Source organism: Borostomias antarcticus (genome assembly GCF_949987555.1).
Source record: "Borostomias antarcticus genome assembly, chromosome: 9".
NCBI classification, from domain to species: domain Eukaryota; kingdom Metazoa; phylum Chordata; class Actinopteri; order Stomiiformes; family Stomiidae; genus Borostomias; species Borostomias antarcticus.
The window spans coordinates 4,032,722-4,051,846 of NC_140242.1; the positions used below are offsets into that span (position 1 = coordinate 4,032,722).

Here is a 19,125-nt window from a genome sequence, read left to right on the forward strand (position 1 = left end):
TTAATTAGAACCCATAGAGATTGAATCAGAACCCATAGAGATTGAATCAGAACCCATGGAGATTGAATCAGAACCCATAGAGATTGAATCAGAACCCATAGAGATTGAATCAGAACCCATGGAGATTTAATTAGAACCCATAGAGATTGAATCAGAACCCATAGAGATTGAATCAGAATCCATAGAGATTGAATCAGAACCCGTTGAGATTTAATTAGAACCCATAGAGATTGAATCAGAACCCATAGAGATTGACTCAGAACCCATAGAGATTGAATCAGAACCCATAGAGATTGACTCAGAACCCATAGAGATTGAATCAGAACCCATGGAAATTTAATTAGAACCCATAGAGATTTAATTAGAACCCATAGAGATTGAATTAGAACCCATAGAGATTGAATTAAGTTGAATCAGAACCCAGGAACCACAGGAAGGGAGAGGGTTCTAGAGCTCTTAGTAAATCATCACCACCCAGGGATGACGTGAGGACTGGACAGGGTCAGAGGTCACAGACAGCGCTGCCTGCTGGACAGACAGACAAGTGACAGGGTGACGGTGTGACTGAGTCACGGTCACCAGTAGTCCAGAGGGGCAGTGAGCAGGAAAGAGAGAGGAAGGAGAGAGAGAGAGAGGAGAGAGAGCGAAAGGGAGAGAAACAGAGATAGGGAAAGAGATATCAGCGCTGACTCACTCCGGGGAGACAGAGCTCGTCCACATCCCCCCGGTCCAGAACCAGACCTGCCTTGTGCTGATAGTACAGAGTCATTATCATCTGAACCCTTTGTCGTTGTTCTGTGCTACTTTTCCTTCCGTGTTCCCTCAGAAAGGCTGCGTTTCTCAGCGCGGTGCTGGACAGCTGGACGCTTTGTGTTGGATCAGAGTGTCCTTGTCCTGTGACGCGTGTCCCTCAGAGCAGAGCGTCCCAGGGCCAGTGTGCTGCTCTCTGTTTCCGGCGCGTCCAGCTGTCTGTGCTCGTCTGTTCCTGCTAACGACGTGTGCTTCTTCTTCTCCATGCTGCCCTGGGGGCGGAGCTACTCCGCAGGGGTTCGTTCAGGATCAGGAATGTTTGAAGTCTCGTCAGCAGCATGCAACGCTGCCAGAACGCCTTGGGAGACTGTGGTGATGGGAAACTAGCCACAGAGACACTCCCCCACATGTACAGGCTCCTCCCCCACATGTACAGGCTCCTCCCACACACGTACTGGCTCCTCCCACACATGTACAGGCTCCTCCCACACACAGGCTCCTCCCCCACATGTACAGGCTCCTCCCACACACGTACAGGCTCCTCACACACACGTACAGGCTCCTCCCCCTCACCCACATTGTATAAGTGCATAGCGGACAGAGGGAGTCCTATCATACACATGGAACGTGTGCTTATTAAATTATCTTACATACATGTAATGCATGTGGTTATACTGTATACACCTGTATTAGAGAGTAGTAGTGCTTTGTCATGACTAGATATTGTGAAGAACAGAGGGATGTATGGGTGTGTGTGTGTGTGTGTGCGTGGTTGTCTGTGTGTGTGTGTACTAGGGGTGTAACGATACACTAATCTCAAGATACGATACGATACACGATATTGGGTTGACGATAACAATATGATACGATACACTAAGGGCAGGTGTGAAGCGTTGCAGTAGCGCTGCTGTTCACACTAATAGTGCATTTCTCCACATTTCTACTCCGCTACACTTTGTGAATTTAGAGCTTAACTGTTGTAATATCATGGAGAGGCCTAGAGACAAAAGATGTGTTTGTTACCAGCGTTGTGTAGCCAGCGTTCACTGATATACAATAAACATCACAATATTGTTTTCATCTTGACGATACGTATTGTGACGTTTCTGTATCGCGATATATTGTTACACCCCTAGTGTGTACTGTATGTGTGTGTGTGCATGTTTGTTTGTGTGTACTTTTGTGTGTATGAGTGTGTATGTGTGTGTAGACTGTATGTGTGTGTGTGTGCATGTTTGTGTATATGTGTGTGTATATGCATGCGTGTATGTGTGTGTGTGTGTGCATGTTTGTTTGTGTGTGTATATGTGTGTGTGTGTGTGTGTGAGAGAGAGTAAGGCATGACTGGCAGGTCCGTACAGGAAGAGGGCAGCAAGGTCAGGGGTCAGTAGTGTGATATGAGTATTGCTTCCTTCCTTCCTTCCTTCCTTTCCTCTCTGCTGCTTCCTCCTCTCTCTCTGACCCTCCTTCTTGCTCTCTCTCTCTCTCATGTCTGGTATTACATCCTCCCCCTCTCTCTCTCTCATATCTTGTGTTCTCTCTCTCATGTTTGGTGTCTTCTCATGCTGGACCTCAGCATCAGGGTGCACTCCTGGGGGACCTCCGGGCTGTCAATCATCCGTTGCCATAGATGACGCTCCTCCCCGTACGAGTCCATCCAGTCCACCTCGTTCCCATAGCTGTGGCCTGTACACACACACACACACACACACACACACACACACACACACACACACACACACTCAAACACATACACACACACACACACACACACGCACACACACTCAAACACACAGACACGCATGCACACACACAAATACACACACACACACAAAAACACACAAGCAAACACACACACACACAAACATACACTCGCGCACGCACACACTCATACACGCACGCACACACACATACACGCACGCACACACACACGCACACACACACATACACACATACATACGCACACACACACACACACACACAGACAGACACACGCATACACACACACACACACACACACACACACACACACACACACACACAGAGTACTTTACAGTTACTTTCCAAAGGAAACACAGGAAAGAGAATGAGACTGAATGAGAGAGGAGAGAAGAACAGAGCCCCCAGCCTGTTCCCGCCCCTGCCTGGCCCCACCCCCCGCCTGAACCCGCCCTCCCGCCTTACCCCGCCCCCAGCCTGACCCCGCCCAGGACCCACCTGTCCCCGCCCCCAGCCTGACCCCGCCCAGGACCCACCTGTCCCCGCCCCCAGCCGGACGCCCCCCAGGAAGACGTTGCTGGCCAGGGCCTCCTTGTCCCAGACGGTGAGCTCCAGACACACGCTGTTCAGGTCCCCCGGCTGCAGGCCGCAGTACGTGAAGGTGTGGTTCCACCGGGGGTTGATGGTCCGCCGCTCCACCGCCGTCTTGTGCTTGGTGGACTTGCTGTTGTCAGGCAGCAGGTACCTGGGGAGGAGAACGCAGGTGAGAACCCTGGTCAGGGGGAACAGCCAGTCAGGGGGAACAGCCGTCGGTCAGGGGGAACAGCCGGTCAGGGGGAACAGCCAGACAGATGTTTAGACCTGTTTGAACTTTCAGCTGACGAGGTAGCACTTCCTCTGGAGAGTCAACCCCTTGGGGTTTGAAGCATTCAACCAGCTGTTCCTGAATTGTATTTTTAGTTTCAACCAGCAGTTCTATAAGTTGCTCTGTACAGTGGGTCAGTTGGTCGTTCGGTCAGTTGGTCAGTTGGTCGTTCGGTCAGTCGGTCCACAAAAGTGCAATGCTGCTGTTGTCCACAAAAGCATTGTGGCACCACATCCCTTACTAATCCACTAATTAGATAAGAGAGGAGAAGATTCAGACAGATTGAAAATGCTTGTGGCCTACTTTATAGCTCATACTCTATAGCTCATACTCTATAGCTCATACTCTATAGCTTATACTCTATAGCTCATACTCTATAGCTCATACTCTATAGCTCATACTCTATAGCTCATACTCTATAGCTCATACTCTACAGCTCATACTTTATAGCTCATACTCTATAGCTCGTACTCTATAGCTCATACTCTATAGCTCATACTCTATAGCTCATACTCTACAGCTCATACTCTATAGCTCATACTCTATAGCTCATACTCTATAGCTCATACTCTATAGCTCATAATCTATAGCTCATACTCTATAGCTCATACTCTATAGCTCATACTCTATAGCTCATACTCTATAGCTCATACTCTAGTATATACTCTACAGCTCATACTCTATAGCTCATACTCTATAGCTCATACTCTATAGCTCATACTCTATAGCTCATACTCTATAGCTCATACTCTACAGCTCATACTCTATAGCTCATACTCTATAGCTCGTACTCTATAGCTCGTACTCTATAGCTCATACTCTATAGCTCATACTCTATAGCTCATACTCTATAGCTCATACTCTACAGCTCATACTCTATAGCTCATACTCTATAGCTCATACTCTATAGCTCATACTCTATAGCTCATAATCTATAGCTCATACTCTATAGCTCATACTGTACTCTACAGCTCATACTGTACTCTACAGCTCATACTCTACAGCTCATACTCTCGGAGGTCAGGACAGTAGAGGCATGGCCTCACCCTTTGACGAAGGGGTCGGAGGTCAGGACAGTAGAAGCGTGGCCTCACCCTTTGACGAAGGGGTCGGAGGTGCCCCCGGACTTGACGGCCGTCAGGTTCTTGGCTTCCTTGACCAGCAGCTCCACCATCCCCCCCCTGGGCAGCGTGACACTGGTCTTCTTCCCCTTCAGGAAACCCTTCTTCACTGAGGGAGAGAGGAGAGGGAACGAGCCGATGAATGAATGAATGAATGAATGAATGAATGAATGAATGAATGAATGAATGAATGAATGAATGAAATAGAGAGCAAATGTCAGTTATTCATCGTCCTGTTTCCCAGCTGCTGGGTGGTTTGTACAGGAAGCTCTAGTTCATCTGAACACGATTCAAGATCTCTTTATTTGTCACATGTAATGTACGTGTGCCAGCTCCAAGATTATGCAGATAAACTCCAATACTCAATTTACAAATTACAAATGTACAGGTTACTGTACATGATAGGAACCGGTTAGTTATGTGGTGTAGGTTAGAGACACGTGGGTAATAGTGTGTAATATACCGCCTGAATACAACTTTTTACTGTATATCAAAGTGTGTGCGTGTGTGTGTGTGTATGTACGTGTGTTTATATGTGTGTATGCGTGTGAGTGCATGTGCATGTGTGTGTGTGCCAGAATAGTACGCTGAATGTGTTAGTGTGTCAACTGTGTGTTAGTGTGTTAACTGTGTGTATTAGTCGCTGCAGGTCTACCTTGGACCTGGTGTGTGTCTGTGTGTGTGTGTGTGTGTACGTGTGTGTGTGTGTGTGTGTGTGTGTGTATCTGTTCGCTGCAGGTCTACCTTGGATCTGGTGTGTGTGTACGTGTGTGTGTGTGTGTGTGTGTATATATGTATGCGTGTGTGTGTGTATGTGCGTGTGTATGGAGTCTGCAGGTCTACCTTGGACCTGGTCCAGGGGTAACACATGTGTGTGTGTGTGTGTGTGTGTGTGTGTGTTTGTGTGTATGTGTGTATAGAGTCTGCAGGTCTATCTTGGAACTGGTGTGTGTGTGTGTGTGTGTGTGTGTGTGTGTGTGTGTAGAGTCTGCAGGTCTACCTTGGACCTGGTCCAGGGGTAACGTGTGTGTGTGTGTGTGTGTGTTACCTTGGACCTGGGGTGCGTTCAAATTCAGCAAACATAGCGAACGTTTGTGAATGTAAGTGAACTATTTTCCGTTAGCTTTGTGTTCGCCGCAAACGTTTGCTAACAGAAGCTAACAGTCTGGAGAGGCAGTTCGCCGGTAACGGAATGAGGATCACAATGGACCCAGGCTTACTGGAGATGTGCTCCCATGGGGATTGTTGCGTTTATGTGAACTATTTGGAACGTTCATTAAAAGCCGTTCAAATGTGACCGTTTGGAGAAAACATGTTTGCGAAAAACGTTTGTCTCTGTTAGCTGAATTTGGACGCAGCTCTGGTCCAGGGGTAAGGTGAGTGTGTGTGGGTGTGTGTGTGTGTGTGTGTCTGTGTGTGTGTGTGTGTGTGTGTTACCTTGGACCTGGTCCAGGGGTAGGGTGAGGTTCTTCTCAGCTGGGATGTACTTCAGAACCACGGTCAGCTCTCCTTTGTACTGCAGCAGAGCATCTGACCCACTGTCCACCTGCACAGAGAGAGAGCACAGCATGATACAGCATTCACACACACACACACACACACACACACACACACACACACACACACACACACACACACACACACACACACACAGAGCAGACTTCTACAGTATTCACACACACACACACACACACACACACACACACACACACACACACAGAGCAGCCTGCTACAGTATTCACACACACACACACACACACACACACACACACATGGGCTGTCTCTGTGTGTGTCGTTCCTGTACTAGACGACACATCACAGCACAAAACATTCACCTTAAGAGTTTTCCTACTTAAAGTATCATCCTTAATCATGCTGTGTGTGTGTGTTTGTGCGTATCTGTGGGTGAGTGTGAGTTTGTGTGTGTGTGTGCGTGTGTGTATGCGCGTGTGTGTGTATGTATGTGTGTGTGTGTGAATCTGTGTGCATGTGTGTGTATGTGTATGTGTGTGTTTGTGTATGTATCTGTGTGTGTGTGTGTATCTGTGTGTACGTTTATGTGTGTGTGTATCTGTGTGTGTGTGTGTGTGTGTGTGTGTGTGTGTGTGTGTGTATCTGTGTGTGTATGTGTGTGTGTATCTGTGTGTGTGTGTGTTCCTGTACCTTAGGCTGCAGGGCGTACCAGTCCTCCAGCAGGGTGTCCAGCTCCCAGGAGTCAAAGGTCAGCTCCACCTCCCCCAGGAAGCGGTTGTGAGCGAAGCGGTCGTGGTGCCAGACTGACAGCTGCAGGGTACGAGTCTCCAGCTGGGAGTGGCTGATCACATACTACACACACACACACACACACACACACACACACACACACACACACAGATACAAACAGACACACCACACAGATACACACACACACACACACGCACGCACACACACACACACACACACACAGATATACACACATGCACACAGATTCACACACACACAAACACGCTCACACACACACACACACACACACAAACACGCACGCACACACACAAACGCAAACACACAAACACACACACACACACACACACACACGCTCACACACACACGCACGCACACACACACACACGCACGCACACACACTCTCACACAAACACACACACCAGAAGACAGGAGGGGTGGGGCAGGACACGGAGGGACAGTTTAAATAAAATGCACAAACACACACACACACACACACACAAACACAGGTCCGGTGTCTCCTATAGGCGGAGTAGGTCTAGAGCCTCTGTCCTCCCAAAACATTTTTTTGTTTTAATCTATAAAGTGTTAACGTTCTCACTGGATACAGTACGTACCAGTGATCATAAAACACACCTCCCCCCCAGCAATAGATTGATCTGATTGGCTGAGGCCCAAACCGAATGTGATACTCAAGTGCGTCACTGGTGCTGATGATAGCCTGAAGTGATGACCTAACCTAAAGTGATAAACGTCACATGACGATGGGATGATGGCGCCTCTGTCTTTATTGCTTGATGGTGGGAGGGTTTATTTCAACAGGGGGCCTCAGCAGAAAATCTGCCTAGGGCCTCCAAAAGTCTAGAGCCGGCCCTGAACACACGCACGCACGCACACACACACACACACACACACACACACACACACACACACACGGGGGCCTCACCTTCAGGTTCTCGTTGAAGACGGGGTTGATGGTGTTGCTCTTGATGCTGGTCTTCCTCTTGCTCAGCCGAGACTTGTCAGGGAGGAGGTACGCCTTGACGTAGCTGGAACAGACACAGCTCAGGGTCAGGGTCACAGGTCAGGGTCACAGGTCAGGGTCAGAGTTAGGGTCAGGGTCACAGGTCAGGATTAGGGTTAGAGTTAGGGTTAGGTAATGGCAACAATCATATTTTAGCAGGCTTTTTGTCTTCTGTTGCAGTGAGCTCTTCCCCCTCAACAGACCCAGAACCATCACTATGAGAGACCTAGAACCATCACTATGAGAGACCTAGAACCATCACTATGAGACAGACCTAGAACCATCACTATGAGACAGACCCAGAACCATCAATATGAGAGACCCAGAACCATCACTTTGAGACAGACCTAGGACCATCACTATGAGACAGACCTAGAACCATCACTATGAGAGACCTAGAACCATCACTATGAGACAGACCTAGGACCATCACTATGAGACAGACCTAGAACCATCACTATGAGACAGACCTAGAACCATCACTATGAGACAGGCCCAGAACCATCACTATGAGAGACCTAGAACCATCACTATGAGACAGACCTAGAACCATCACTATGAGACAGACCCAGAACCATCAATATGAGACAGACCTAGAACCATCACTATGAGACAGACCTAGAACCATCACTATGAGACAGACCCAGAACCATCAATATGAGACAGACCTAGAACCATCACTATGAGACAGACCTAGAACCATCACTATGAGACAGACCTAGAACCATCACTATGAGACAGACCTAGAACCCTCACTATGAGACAGACCTAGAACCATCACTATGAGACAGACCTAGAACCATCACTATGAGACAGACCTAGAACCATCACTATGAGACAGACCCAGAACCATCAATATGAGAGACCTAGAACCATCACTATGAGACAGACCTAGAACCATCACTATGAGACAGACCCAGAACCATCAATATGAGACAGACCTAGAACCATCACTATGAGACAGACCTAGAACCATCACTATGAGAGACCTAGAACCATCACTATGAGAGACCTAGAACCATCACTATGAGACAGACCTAGAACCATCACTATGAGAGACCTAGAACCATCACTATGAGAGACCTAGAACCATCACTATGAGACAGACCTAGAACCATCACTATGAGAGACCTAGAACCATCACTATGAGACAGACCTAGAACCATCACTATGAGAGACCTAGACCATCACTATGAGAGACCTAGAACCATCACTATGAGACAGACCCAGAACCATCACTATGAGACAGACCCAGAACCATCACTATGAGAGACCTAGAACCATCACTATGAGAGACCTAGAACCATCACTATGAGACAGACCTAGAACCATCACTATGAGACCTAGAACCATCACTATGAGACAGACCTAGAACCATCACTATGAGAGACCTAGAACCATCACTATGAGACAGACCCAGAACCATCACTATGAGAGACCTAGAACCATCACTATGAGACAGACCCAGAACCATCACTATGAGACAGACCCAGAACCATCACTATGAGACAGACCCAGAACCATCACTATGAGAGACCTAGAACCATCACTATGAGAGACCTAGAACCATCAATATGAGACAGACCTAGAACCTAGAGTGTGAGTGTGTATACATACAGTATGTGTGTTTTCTGGTGTGTGTGTGTAAATACAGTATGTGTGTATGGGTGTGTGTGTGTGTGTAGCGTGTCCCGGCGCGGCGCTCTTACGCGTCGGTACGCTGCTTCCTGTCGTCCCCGGTGGCGAGGTTGCGGCACTCCTTGACCGTGACGTTGAGCGCGCCGGTCCGGTAGCTGTAGCTCACACTCAGCAGCATCTCGCCACTCACACGCGCGCCGCTGTAGTCCCCGGTCTCACTGTACATGCTCATCATACTGCTCAGACTGGTCTGGGGGGGGGGGAGAGAGAGAGAGAGAGGAGAGAGGAGCAGAGAGGAGGGGAGAGGAGCAGAGAGGAGGGGAGAGGAGCAGAGAGGAGGGGAGAGGAGCAGAGAGGAGGGGAGAGGAGCAGAGAGGAGGGGAGAGGAGCAGAGAGGAGGGGAGAGGGGTTGAGGGCGGGGTTAGAGAAGGAGAGGACAGGGCTAGGACAGGGCTAGGGTTAGGACAGGGCTAGGGTTAGGGCAGGGCTAGGACAGGGCTAGGGTTAGGACAGGGCTAGGACAGGGCTAGGGTTAGGACAGGGCTAGGACAGGGCTAGGGTTAGGACAGGGCTAGGACAGGGCTAGGGTTAGGATAGGGCTAAGACAGGGCTAGGGTGAGGACATGGCTAGGACAGGGCTAGGACAGGGCTAGGGTTAGGACAGGGCTAGGGTTAGGACAGGGCTAGGACAGGGCTAGGGTTAGGACAGGGCTAAGGTTAGGACAGGGCTAGGACAGGGCTAGGGTGAGGACATGGCTAGGACAGGGCTAGGGTTAGGACAGGGCTAGGACAGGGCTAGGGTTAGGACAGGGCTAGGACAGGGCTAGGGTTAGGACAGGGCTAGGACAGGGCTAGGGCTAGAACAGGGCTAGGGTTAGGACAGGGATAGGACAGGGCCCCCCCACACACACACACACCCCACACACATACACAAGCACTGCGCAAGCACAAAGTGCTACATATGTACACTGAATATAATATTAGCATACATTAGTAGACACAGACACACACACACACACACACACACACCTACATACAGGTGACTTACGGTCTCTGCGTCTGAGTCAGGGACACTGAGGTAGCCCCACCTCCTCTCCGATCCGGGAGTGGAGGACTGGACCCCCATAGAGTGAGAACAGACCAGGAACAGACCAGGAACAGACCAGGATCAGACCAGGAATAGACCAGGAACAGACCAGGAATAGACCAGGATCAGACCAGGAACACACCAGGAAAAGACCAGGAACACACCAGGAACAGACCAAGAACAGACCAGGAACACACCAGGAACAGACCAAGAACAGACCAGGAACACACCAGGAACACACCAGGAAGACACCAGGAACACACCAGGAACACACCAGGAACACACCAGGACAGAGGGGAGAGGAGAGGTAGAAGAGAAAAAGAGCATGTTTGAACAAGTGGAGAAGGACAAAGACACACCTAGCACAGAGGACAGCCCCCCGCCCCCCCCGCCCCCCCGCCCAGACCGTAGCCCAACACACCCTTCAGAAGCAGAAGAGCACTCTGTCTGTCTAGCGTTACCATGTCAATTACCAGATGAGATCAGAGCGATTACAGCTCCTTTGGCATCAACCGTGATAAGGTCACAGTGGACATTCGGACAACACCAGTCAGCTGTTAGTGTAACCCAGTGAGTCCTCCTGAGTCCCTGATAGGTAGTGAGTTGTTGGTTAAACTCACTCCCCCAGTATAAATACCGCCCACCCGCGCCGATGAAGAGCTAGCTTTGCTTTTCATCAGCGTAGCTGGTTAACACGGTATCTGTCCCGCTGGAAACGAAACATGATGGGTTACATAATCTCCACTCAGATCAACACTCACAGGCCTGGGCTCCTAGTCCTAGTCTCGCCTAATCTGGTGCTAACATCATGTTCTTTTAGTGGCGAATCTCCACTGGCGTGATTTATTTTTAGTCTGGGATTGAGGCTTAATGTGAAGCCTGCGTACGGTCGTGAAGATACGGGCAGGAAATGGCGGCACTTCCAGTATCTACCGTGCACCCAGGAAGCGTTATTGGGTTAGTGGGGAGAGAGCCCGTCTAATGGCAGCCATTTCAACAGCAGATCTCTATCTGGAAGAATGAGCAGGTCTAGACGCGACGCGTCACGGCGGAGGAGCTGGTTAGATTGAAGATGAGGAGGAAAATCGATTCTTCGTCCCTCCCAAGCACATACAGATTTGATGATACTGGACACAGGGGTGGTCCTCTGTCATGTGGTGGGGGGTGAGACAGGTAGGTAGAAAGGCGGTGGTGTCATGTAGGGGGGGTGAGACAGGTAGGCAGAATGGTGATCATCTGTCATGTGGGGGGTGAGACAGGTAGACAGAATGTGTGTGAGTGAGTGTGTGTGTGGGTGCGTGCGTGTGTGTGTGTGTGAGTGAGTGTGTGTGCGTGTGTGTTTGTGAGTGAGTGTGTGTGTGTGCGTGCGAGTGTGTGTGTGTGTGTGAGTGCGTGTGTGTGTGTGTGTGTGCGTGTGTTTGTGAGTGAGTGTGCGTGTGTGTGAGTGTGTGTGTGTGAGAGTGTGTGTGTGTGTGTAAGTGAGTGCGTGTTTGTGTGTGTGTGAGTGAGTGCGTGTGTGTGTGTGTGTGCGTGCGTGTGTGCATGTGTATGTGAGTGAGTGAGTGTGTGTGTGTGTGTGTGAGTGCGTGTGTGTGTGTGTGTGAGTGTGTGTGTGTGAGTGTGTGTGTGTGTCAGTGAGTGTGTGTGTGTGAGTGTGTGTGTGAATGTGTGTGTGTGTGAGTGAGTGTCTGTGTGTGTGTGTGTGTGTGTGTGTATGAGTGTGTGTGTGTGTGTGTGTGTGTGAGTGTGTGTGTGTGTGAGGGAATGTGTGTGAGTGTGTGTGTGTGTGTGTGTGTGTGTGTGTGTGTGTGTGTGTGTGTGTGTGTGTGTGTGTGTGTGTAAGCTGCTAAGGACACTAGCCTGCTGTCCCTGTGCCCTGAGGCTAGAAGCCTTGTTTACAGCTAACAGACTGGCTGAGCATAGCCAGTACTCACCTGGCATGCTTTATAGGGCTGTGTGTGTGTGTGTGTGTGTGTGTGTGTGTGTGTGTGTGTGTGTGTGTGCGCATGTGTCTGTGTGTGCCAGAATTCATGCTGAATGTGTTAGTGTCATTAACTGTGTGTATTAGTGTGTTAACTGAGTGTATTAGTGTGTTAACTGTGTGTGTTAGAGTGTTAACTGTGGGTATTAGTGTGTTAACTGTGTGTATTAGTGTGTTAACTGAGTGTATTAGTGTTAACTGAGTGTATTTGTGCGTTAACTGAGTGTATTAGTGTGTCGACTGTGTGTGTTAGTGTGTTAACTATGAGTATTAGTGTGTTAACTGTGTGTATCAGTGTGTTAACTGTGTGTGTTAGTGTGTTAACTATGAGTATTAGTGTGTTAACTGTGTATCAGTGTGTTAACTGAGTGTATTCGTGTGTTAACTGTGTGTTAGTGTGTTAACTGTGGGTTAGTGTTTTAACTGTGTGTTAACTGTGTGTGTTAGTGTGTTAACTGTGTGTTAACTGGGTTTGTGTGTTCATCTCTGCATCCACAGGGGTGTGTGTTAGTGTGTTAACTGTGTGTTAGTGTGTTAACTGGGTTTGTGTGTTCATCTCTGTGTCCACAGGGGTGTGTGTTAGTGTGTTAACTGTGTGTTAGTGTGTTAACTGGGTTTGTGTGTTCATCTCTGTGTCCACAGGGGGGGGTGTTACCGTGGAGGGGGCGTGGCCAAGGCGTGGGCTGGTGGGTCTGCTGTGCGCTGACATCAGCGCGTCAATGTCCTCCTCCCCCTCCTCTGAAAACTCCTGGAAATAACAAACCATGTTTCCATCTCAATCCCCGATAGCCTTGGATTCCAGGGACAGAAACCAAACCGATTCTGACTGACAGGTTCATAAATGTACATGTGTTGGATCCGGGTCTGGAAGCCTGACTCGGAGTTTGGACTTCCTTTTTCTTGTTTGTTTCTTGTCTGAAACCAATATGTTTCCTAAAATGCAAGTCCCGCCCACCTGACCATCCAGGCAGACAAAACCAGATGGTGAGGAGCTGTGAAGGGCTTTAAATAGTCACACAATAGGCACAATTCAGGCCCTCCAAAAATTGTGTCCACGAGGAGGTAGAATTAAAAAGCCTTGTGTCATATAATCATAACATTTAAAAAAGCCAAAACGTTTCAACCAATAATAGCCCTGATGAAGAACTATTATTGGTCAAAACATGTTGTCTTTTTTAATTATATGATTTAGCCACATTGGGATGCCTGGATTCTGCCCTGTTTACTCTATGGTCTATTGTACTTTCCTGGTTTTCCATGAGCACCTGAGATTTATTTGACCTCTCATTGATAGAGAGCAACCAGTCTGTTCTTCTATTTTCTATGGCTTTAAATAGGACTTGGACCCAGGACCCAGGACCCAGGCCCCAGGCCCCAGGACCCAGGATCCAGGACCCAGGCCCCAGGATCCAGGCCCCAGGTTGCAGGACCCAGGATCCAGGCCCCAGGACCCAGGACCCAGGATCCAGGACCCAGGCCCCAGGTTGCAGGCCCCAGGACCCAGGACCCAGGATCCAGGACCCAGGCCCCAGGTTGCAGGACCCAGGATCCAGGCCCCAGGACCCAGGACCCAGGACCCAGGCCCCAGGACGCAGGACCCAGGACCCAGGACCCAGGACCCAGGACCCAGGACCCAGGCCCCAGGCCTCAGGACCCAGGACCCAGGCGTGGCTGGATCTCAGACGACGACACATAGTTGGGTCATCTGTATCAGTTCCGTGGCCGTGGAGAGGAAAGGTTCGTTTCTCACTGGATTTGTCATCTATAAAGGTTAAAGAAAAAATGTATCCAGGGTGCCCCACGCAAAAATGCGGGGACATTTAGTGAGAGCCCTAAATCCAAAATGGCTACCGTCAGCCAAGCTGGAAATTATATTTTTAATGGTTTGGCCTACCATGCTGCACAGTAAAAGGTTTCAGGAACTATTTGGGTCAAGGAATTCATAAATGGTGTAGTTTTAATGAGTTTACCTATTTTTGACCTTCAAATTCAAGATGGCCACCAATGTTTGGCTCTAAAACATCAATTTTTCAAAATCGTCATAGAGCCTTAATATTACTGTAGGCTCAAATAAAAGCTCTGTTCATACTGAGTTCAGACACAGTACGGACAGTAAAATTACAAGTTACACAAGGGTCATCAGATGTCTGGGGTGGAACCAATGAAAGCAGGGAGGCAGAGAGGATTCTTTAGCCTGGAGGTATTTTTATTACCTAAAAAATAAACAGATAAACTACAGGGAGAAAAGCAGGGAATGTATGGTGCGTTAGCTGAAATGTTTGTGGGATGTGTATCTATGCTATGTGTGTGCCAAATAGGTGTGTCTCGACTATGTGTGGAGGATTTAAGTGTATGTAAATATGTGAACGGTGAGCAGGTGATGTACTTATGTGCGTGTGGCGACTGTGTCCGTGAGTCCAAGATCCGAGAGAGTAGTCAGGGGCTGTCCGGGGTCTTTATCCAATAGGGGGTCCTGGGTTTGGGAGTCGTAACCACTACTCTCCATCTGAATCTGTTGATTCTCCACACTGACTCCTCTCATCATCACTACTCCTCTCATCTGAATCTGTTGATTCTCCACACTGACTCCTCTCATCATCACTACTCCTCTCATCTGAATCTGTTGATTCTCCACACTGACTCCTCTCATCATCACTCCTCCTCTCATCTGAATCTGTTGATTCTCCACACTGACTCCTCTCATCATCACTACTACGCTCATCTGAATCTGTTGATTCTCCACACTGACTCCTCTCATCATCACTACTCCTCTCATCTGAATCTGTTGATTCTCCACACTGACTCCTCTCCTCATCACTACTCCTCTCATCTGAATCTGTTGATTCTCCACACTGACTCCTCTCATCATCACTACTCCTCTCATCTGAATCTGTTGATTCACCACACTGACTCCTCTCATCATCACTACTCCTCTCATCTGAATCTGTTGATTCTCCACACTGACTCCTCTCCTCATCACTACTCCTCTCATCTGAATCTGTTGATTCTCCACACTGACTCCTCTCATCATCACTACTCCTCTCATCTGAATCTGTTGATTCTCCACACTGACTCCTCTCATCATCACTCCTCCTCTCATCTGAGCAGTCGTGAGGTGTGAGCTGCTGGGCTGAAGGTCATAGAGGAGCAGCGTGTCGCATAACCGACGCAGACGCCGCTCTTGTGTAGAGTTTCTCCCAGATCTTTACTCCTTGTCATGGACATGGACGCCCAGGTTGATAGCAGTGGCAGTGCGCTATCCAGTGATGTGGTACAGGATCATGGAGGCCAGACTGAGTGGGGCTGGGCTGGGGTCAGCTGTGTTTCTCTGAGGCTGTTTTAGCCAAGTCAAAAGCTTGAACAGAAACTCGCACAACTGTTCACCTTCCTCGAGATGATCAATGCGAGGTGGCCAGGGGACAGTAGGGGTGTCTTTGATCTTCTTCGATAGCCGTGGTGCCAAGTTCTGGAGGAGCTGCTCGTCACTGATGCCAAGGGATGAGACTGCAGCTTCAAAGTAGTCACTTCCTCTCCCAACATCAGAGACCCACTTGCTCGTGTTAAGTTCACTTCTCTCTTTGAAGCCAATTTTCTCTTGGTACTCATTAATGAGCAGGCCCTTGACACTAGATGATTTGACATCGCCCACTGCATATCCATAGTCACTGACGATGCGTTTGCAGCCCCCTAAAAGAGACTGTAGTGAGCGGATCTCGTGCTCAGTAAAGATGACAGAATCAACGTGTCTAAAGAACGGATTCTTTGCCTCGGAGAGCGACACATTCTGGAGATGCATTGCATCATCTGGCTTGAAGTGTGTGTTGTGGATGTGCTTCACCCACAACAGGCACGGTGGTGCATCGTTTGCAAAAGGATCTGACAGCGCTGACGTCGACTCAGTAAGCCGTGTGAGACTGTCCCTCAGCTCCTCGTCTTCTATAGGGACCGTGTGAGACCGTCCCTCAGCTCCTCGTCTTCTATAGGGACCGTGTGAGACAGTCCCTCAGCTCCTCGTCTTCTATAGGGACTGTGTGAGACCGTCCCTCAGCTCCTCGTCTTCTATAGGGACCGTGTGAGACCGTCCCTCAGCTCCTCGTCTTCTATAGGGACTCTGTGAGACGGTCCCTCAGCTCCTCGTCTTCTATAGGGACCGTGTGAGACCGTCCCTCAGCTCCTTGTCTTCTATAGGGACTGTGTGAGACCATCCCTCAGCTCCTCGTCTTCTATAGGGACCGCGTGTGTAGTCAAGACTGTATGTGTGTGTGTGTGTGTGTGTGTGTGTGTGTGTGTGTGTGTGTGTGTGTGTGTATCTGTTGTGTGTCTACTACAGCAGCCCTAAATTCAATGAGACAAGTCAGGACAAAGCGTGTTAATGGGATTACTCACTCATCACACACTGTGCCTGGAAGATGTCCCTGGGAATTGTGTGTGCGTGTGTGTGTGTGTGAAAGCGGTTGTGTTTGTGTGTGTGGACACTTGCTTAAGCTATAAAATATCAAAATATCAACCACTTGCTCATGCCATCTCTGCATGTGGGTATAATTGCAAAATTATAGTTTTGATATTTGGCAGCTTAGGACACGTACATAAAATGTGTGTGCGAGGACTCCAACTTGCTGGACTGGCAAAAAAATCATCAAAACAGTTAGTTAAGTACTGTTCTGTGTCTGCCATCATTGGCAGTCATTTCATATGGAAAAGACGCTGCTACCTATATCCATAAATAGCTTTGATCTCCCTGCTGGGAATACATTATGTGAATGTGATCTGGCACTGCGTTGTGTGACTCTTGCTACTGTTGGATTTTGATATTGATTTGTATCTTTGATTGAAAATCCAATAAAGAAGTTAAAATGTGTGTATAAAGATCCTCTATGTAAATCAACTTTCCCCACCTGTCTGGTCATCATGCTGGTCCAGTCAGCCCCTCTCTGGCCTCCCTGGTATGGGTGCTGGATATGGACCACAGAGAGACCAGCACGGCCCCCCAGAGTACATGACCACAGAGAGACCAGCACGGCCCCCCAGAGTACATGACCACAGAGAGACCAGCACGGCCCCCCAGAGTACATGACCACAGAGAGACCAGCACGGCCCCCCAGAGTACATGACCACAGAGAGACCAGCACGGCCCCCCAGAGTACATGACCACAGAGAGACCAGCACGGCCCCCCAGAGTACATGACCACAGAGAGACCAGCACGGCCCCCCAGAGTACATGACCACAGAGAGACCAGCACGGCCCCCCAGAGTACATGACCACAGAGAGACCAGCACGGCCCCCCAGAGTACATGACCACAGAGAGACCAGCACGGCCCCCCAGAGTACATGACCACAGAGAGACCAGCACGGCCCCCCAGAGTACATGACCACAGAGAGACCAGCACGGCCCCCCAGAGTACATGACCACAGAGAGACCAGCACGGCCCCCCAGAGTACATGACCACAGAGAGACCAGCACGGCCCCCCAGAGTACATGACCACAGAGAGACCAGCACGGCCCCCCAGAGTACATGACCACAGAGAGACCAGCACGGCCCCCCAGAGTACATGACCACAGAGACCCACGTAGTGGAGCCGGGGGGAAGGGGGGGGGGGGGGTTGTACTGTAATGAGGAGGAGGGGTGTGTGTGTGTGTGTGTGTGTGTGTGTGTGTGTGTGTGTGTGTGTGTGAACGTACCGTGTCATTGAGACCAGGGACGGAGCGACTTCTGAGACTGAACGCATCATCATTGTTGAGTTCGGAACCAGGAAGTGACAAGTCCACCTCAGAACCACTACGATCTGCCCAGAGAGAGAGAAAGAGTGAGAGAAAGAGAGAGAGGGAGGGAGAGAGAGAGAGGAAGGGAGAGAGGGAGAGAAAGAGGGAGAGGGAGGGAGAGAGAGAGAGGAAGGGAGAGAGGGAGAGAAAGAGGGAGAGAGGCAGAGAGAGAGGGGCAGAGAGAGGGAGAGAGAGAGGAAGAGAGAGGGAGAGAGGCAAACCGCGATGGAGAAAGGTAAATTAGAGACCAGGTGAGAATGATCCTTCACCGTTTATCCGTCAAAACAAAGGGGCGGATGCCCTCATGATCCCAGCTGATTACCGGGGGACTCTGGACCCTGTATGAACCAGAGAGATGAGGCACCAGAGCAACGCGCCTCATGATCCCAGCTGATTACCGGGGGACTCTGGACCCTGTATGAACCAGAGAGATGAGCCACCAGAGCAACGCGCCTCATGATCCCAGCTGATTACCGGGGGACTCTGGACCCTGTATGAACCAGAGAGATGAGCCACCAGAGCAACGCGCCTCATGATCCCAGCTGATTACTGGGGGACTCTGGACCCTGTATGAACCAGAGAGATGAGCCACCAGAGCAACGCGCCTCATGATCCCAGCTGATTACTGGGGGACTCTGGACCCTGTATGAACCAGAGAGATGAGCCACCAGAGCAACGCGCCTCATGATCCCAGCTGATTACTGGGGGACTCTGGACCCTGTATGAACCAGAGAGATGAGCCACCAGAGCAACGCGCCTCAAGTCTATTAACAGCACAGACGCCATGTGTGTGGGTGGGAGATGACATACTGCCTTTACACACCATACTGTGTGTGTGTGAGGGAAGAAGGAGATTCCATCCCCAGGGACCAACCCACACACACATGCTCTCTCTCTCTCCCTCTCTCTCTCTCTCTCTCTCCCCCTCTCTCCCTCTCTCTCTCTCCCTCTATCTCTC

The 19,125-nt window shown here is 49.6% G+C and overlaps 1 protein-coding gene across 1 annotated transcript in view; it reads right to left on the reverse strand.

Moving 5' to 3' along the window:
- Positions 1–2,293: 2,293 nt before the first annotated feature.
- The window catches only part of sytl5 (synaptotagmin-like 5), a gene marked incomplete at both ends in the record, with an annotated part of 26,083 nt that continues 9,251 nt past the window's right edge, over positions 2,294–19,125 (reverse strand). Inside the window, 10 exons of the mRNA XM_084443547.1 lie at positions 2,294–2,436; positions 3,006–3,214; positions 4,429–4,564; positions 5,893–6,001; positions 6,619–6,780; positions 7,622–7,724; positions 9,409–9,587; positions 10,386–10,451; positions 13,061–13,153; positions 18,087–18,190. Coding sequence (XP_084299673.1) covers positions 2,294–2,436; positions 3,006–3,214; positions 4,429–4,564; positions 5,893–6,001; positions 6,619–6,780; positions 7,622–7,724; positions 9,409–9,587; positions 10,386–10,451; positions 13,061–13,153; positions 18,087–18,190 — 1,304 coding nt within the window. The remainder of the gene's footprint in view (positions 2,437–3,005; positions 3,215–4,428; positions 4,565–5,892; positions 6,002–6,618; positions 6,781–7,621; positions 7,725–9,408; positions 9,588–10,385; positions 10,452–13,060; positions 13,154–18,086; positions 18,191–19,125) is intronic.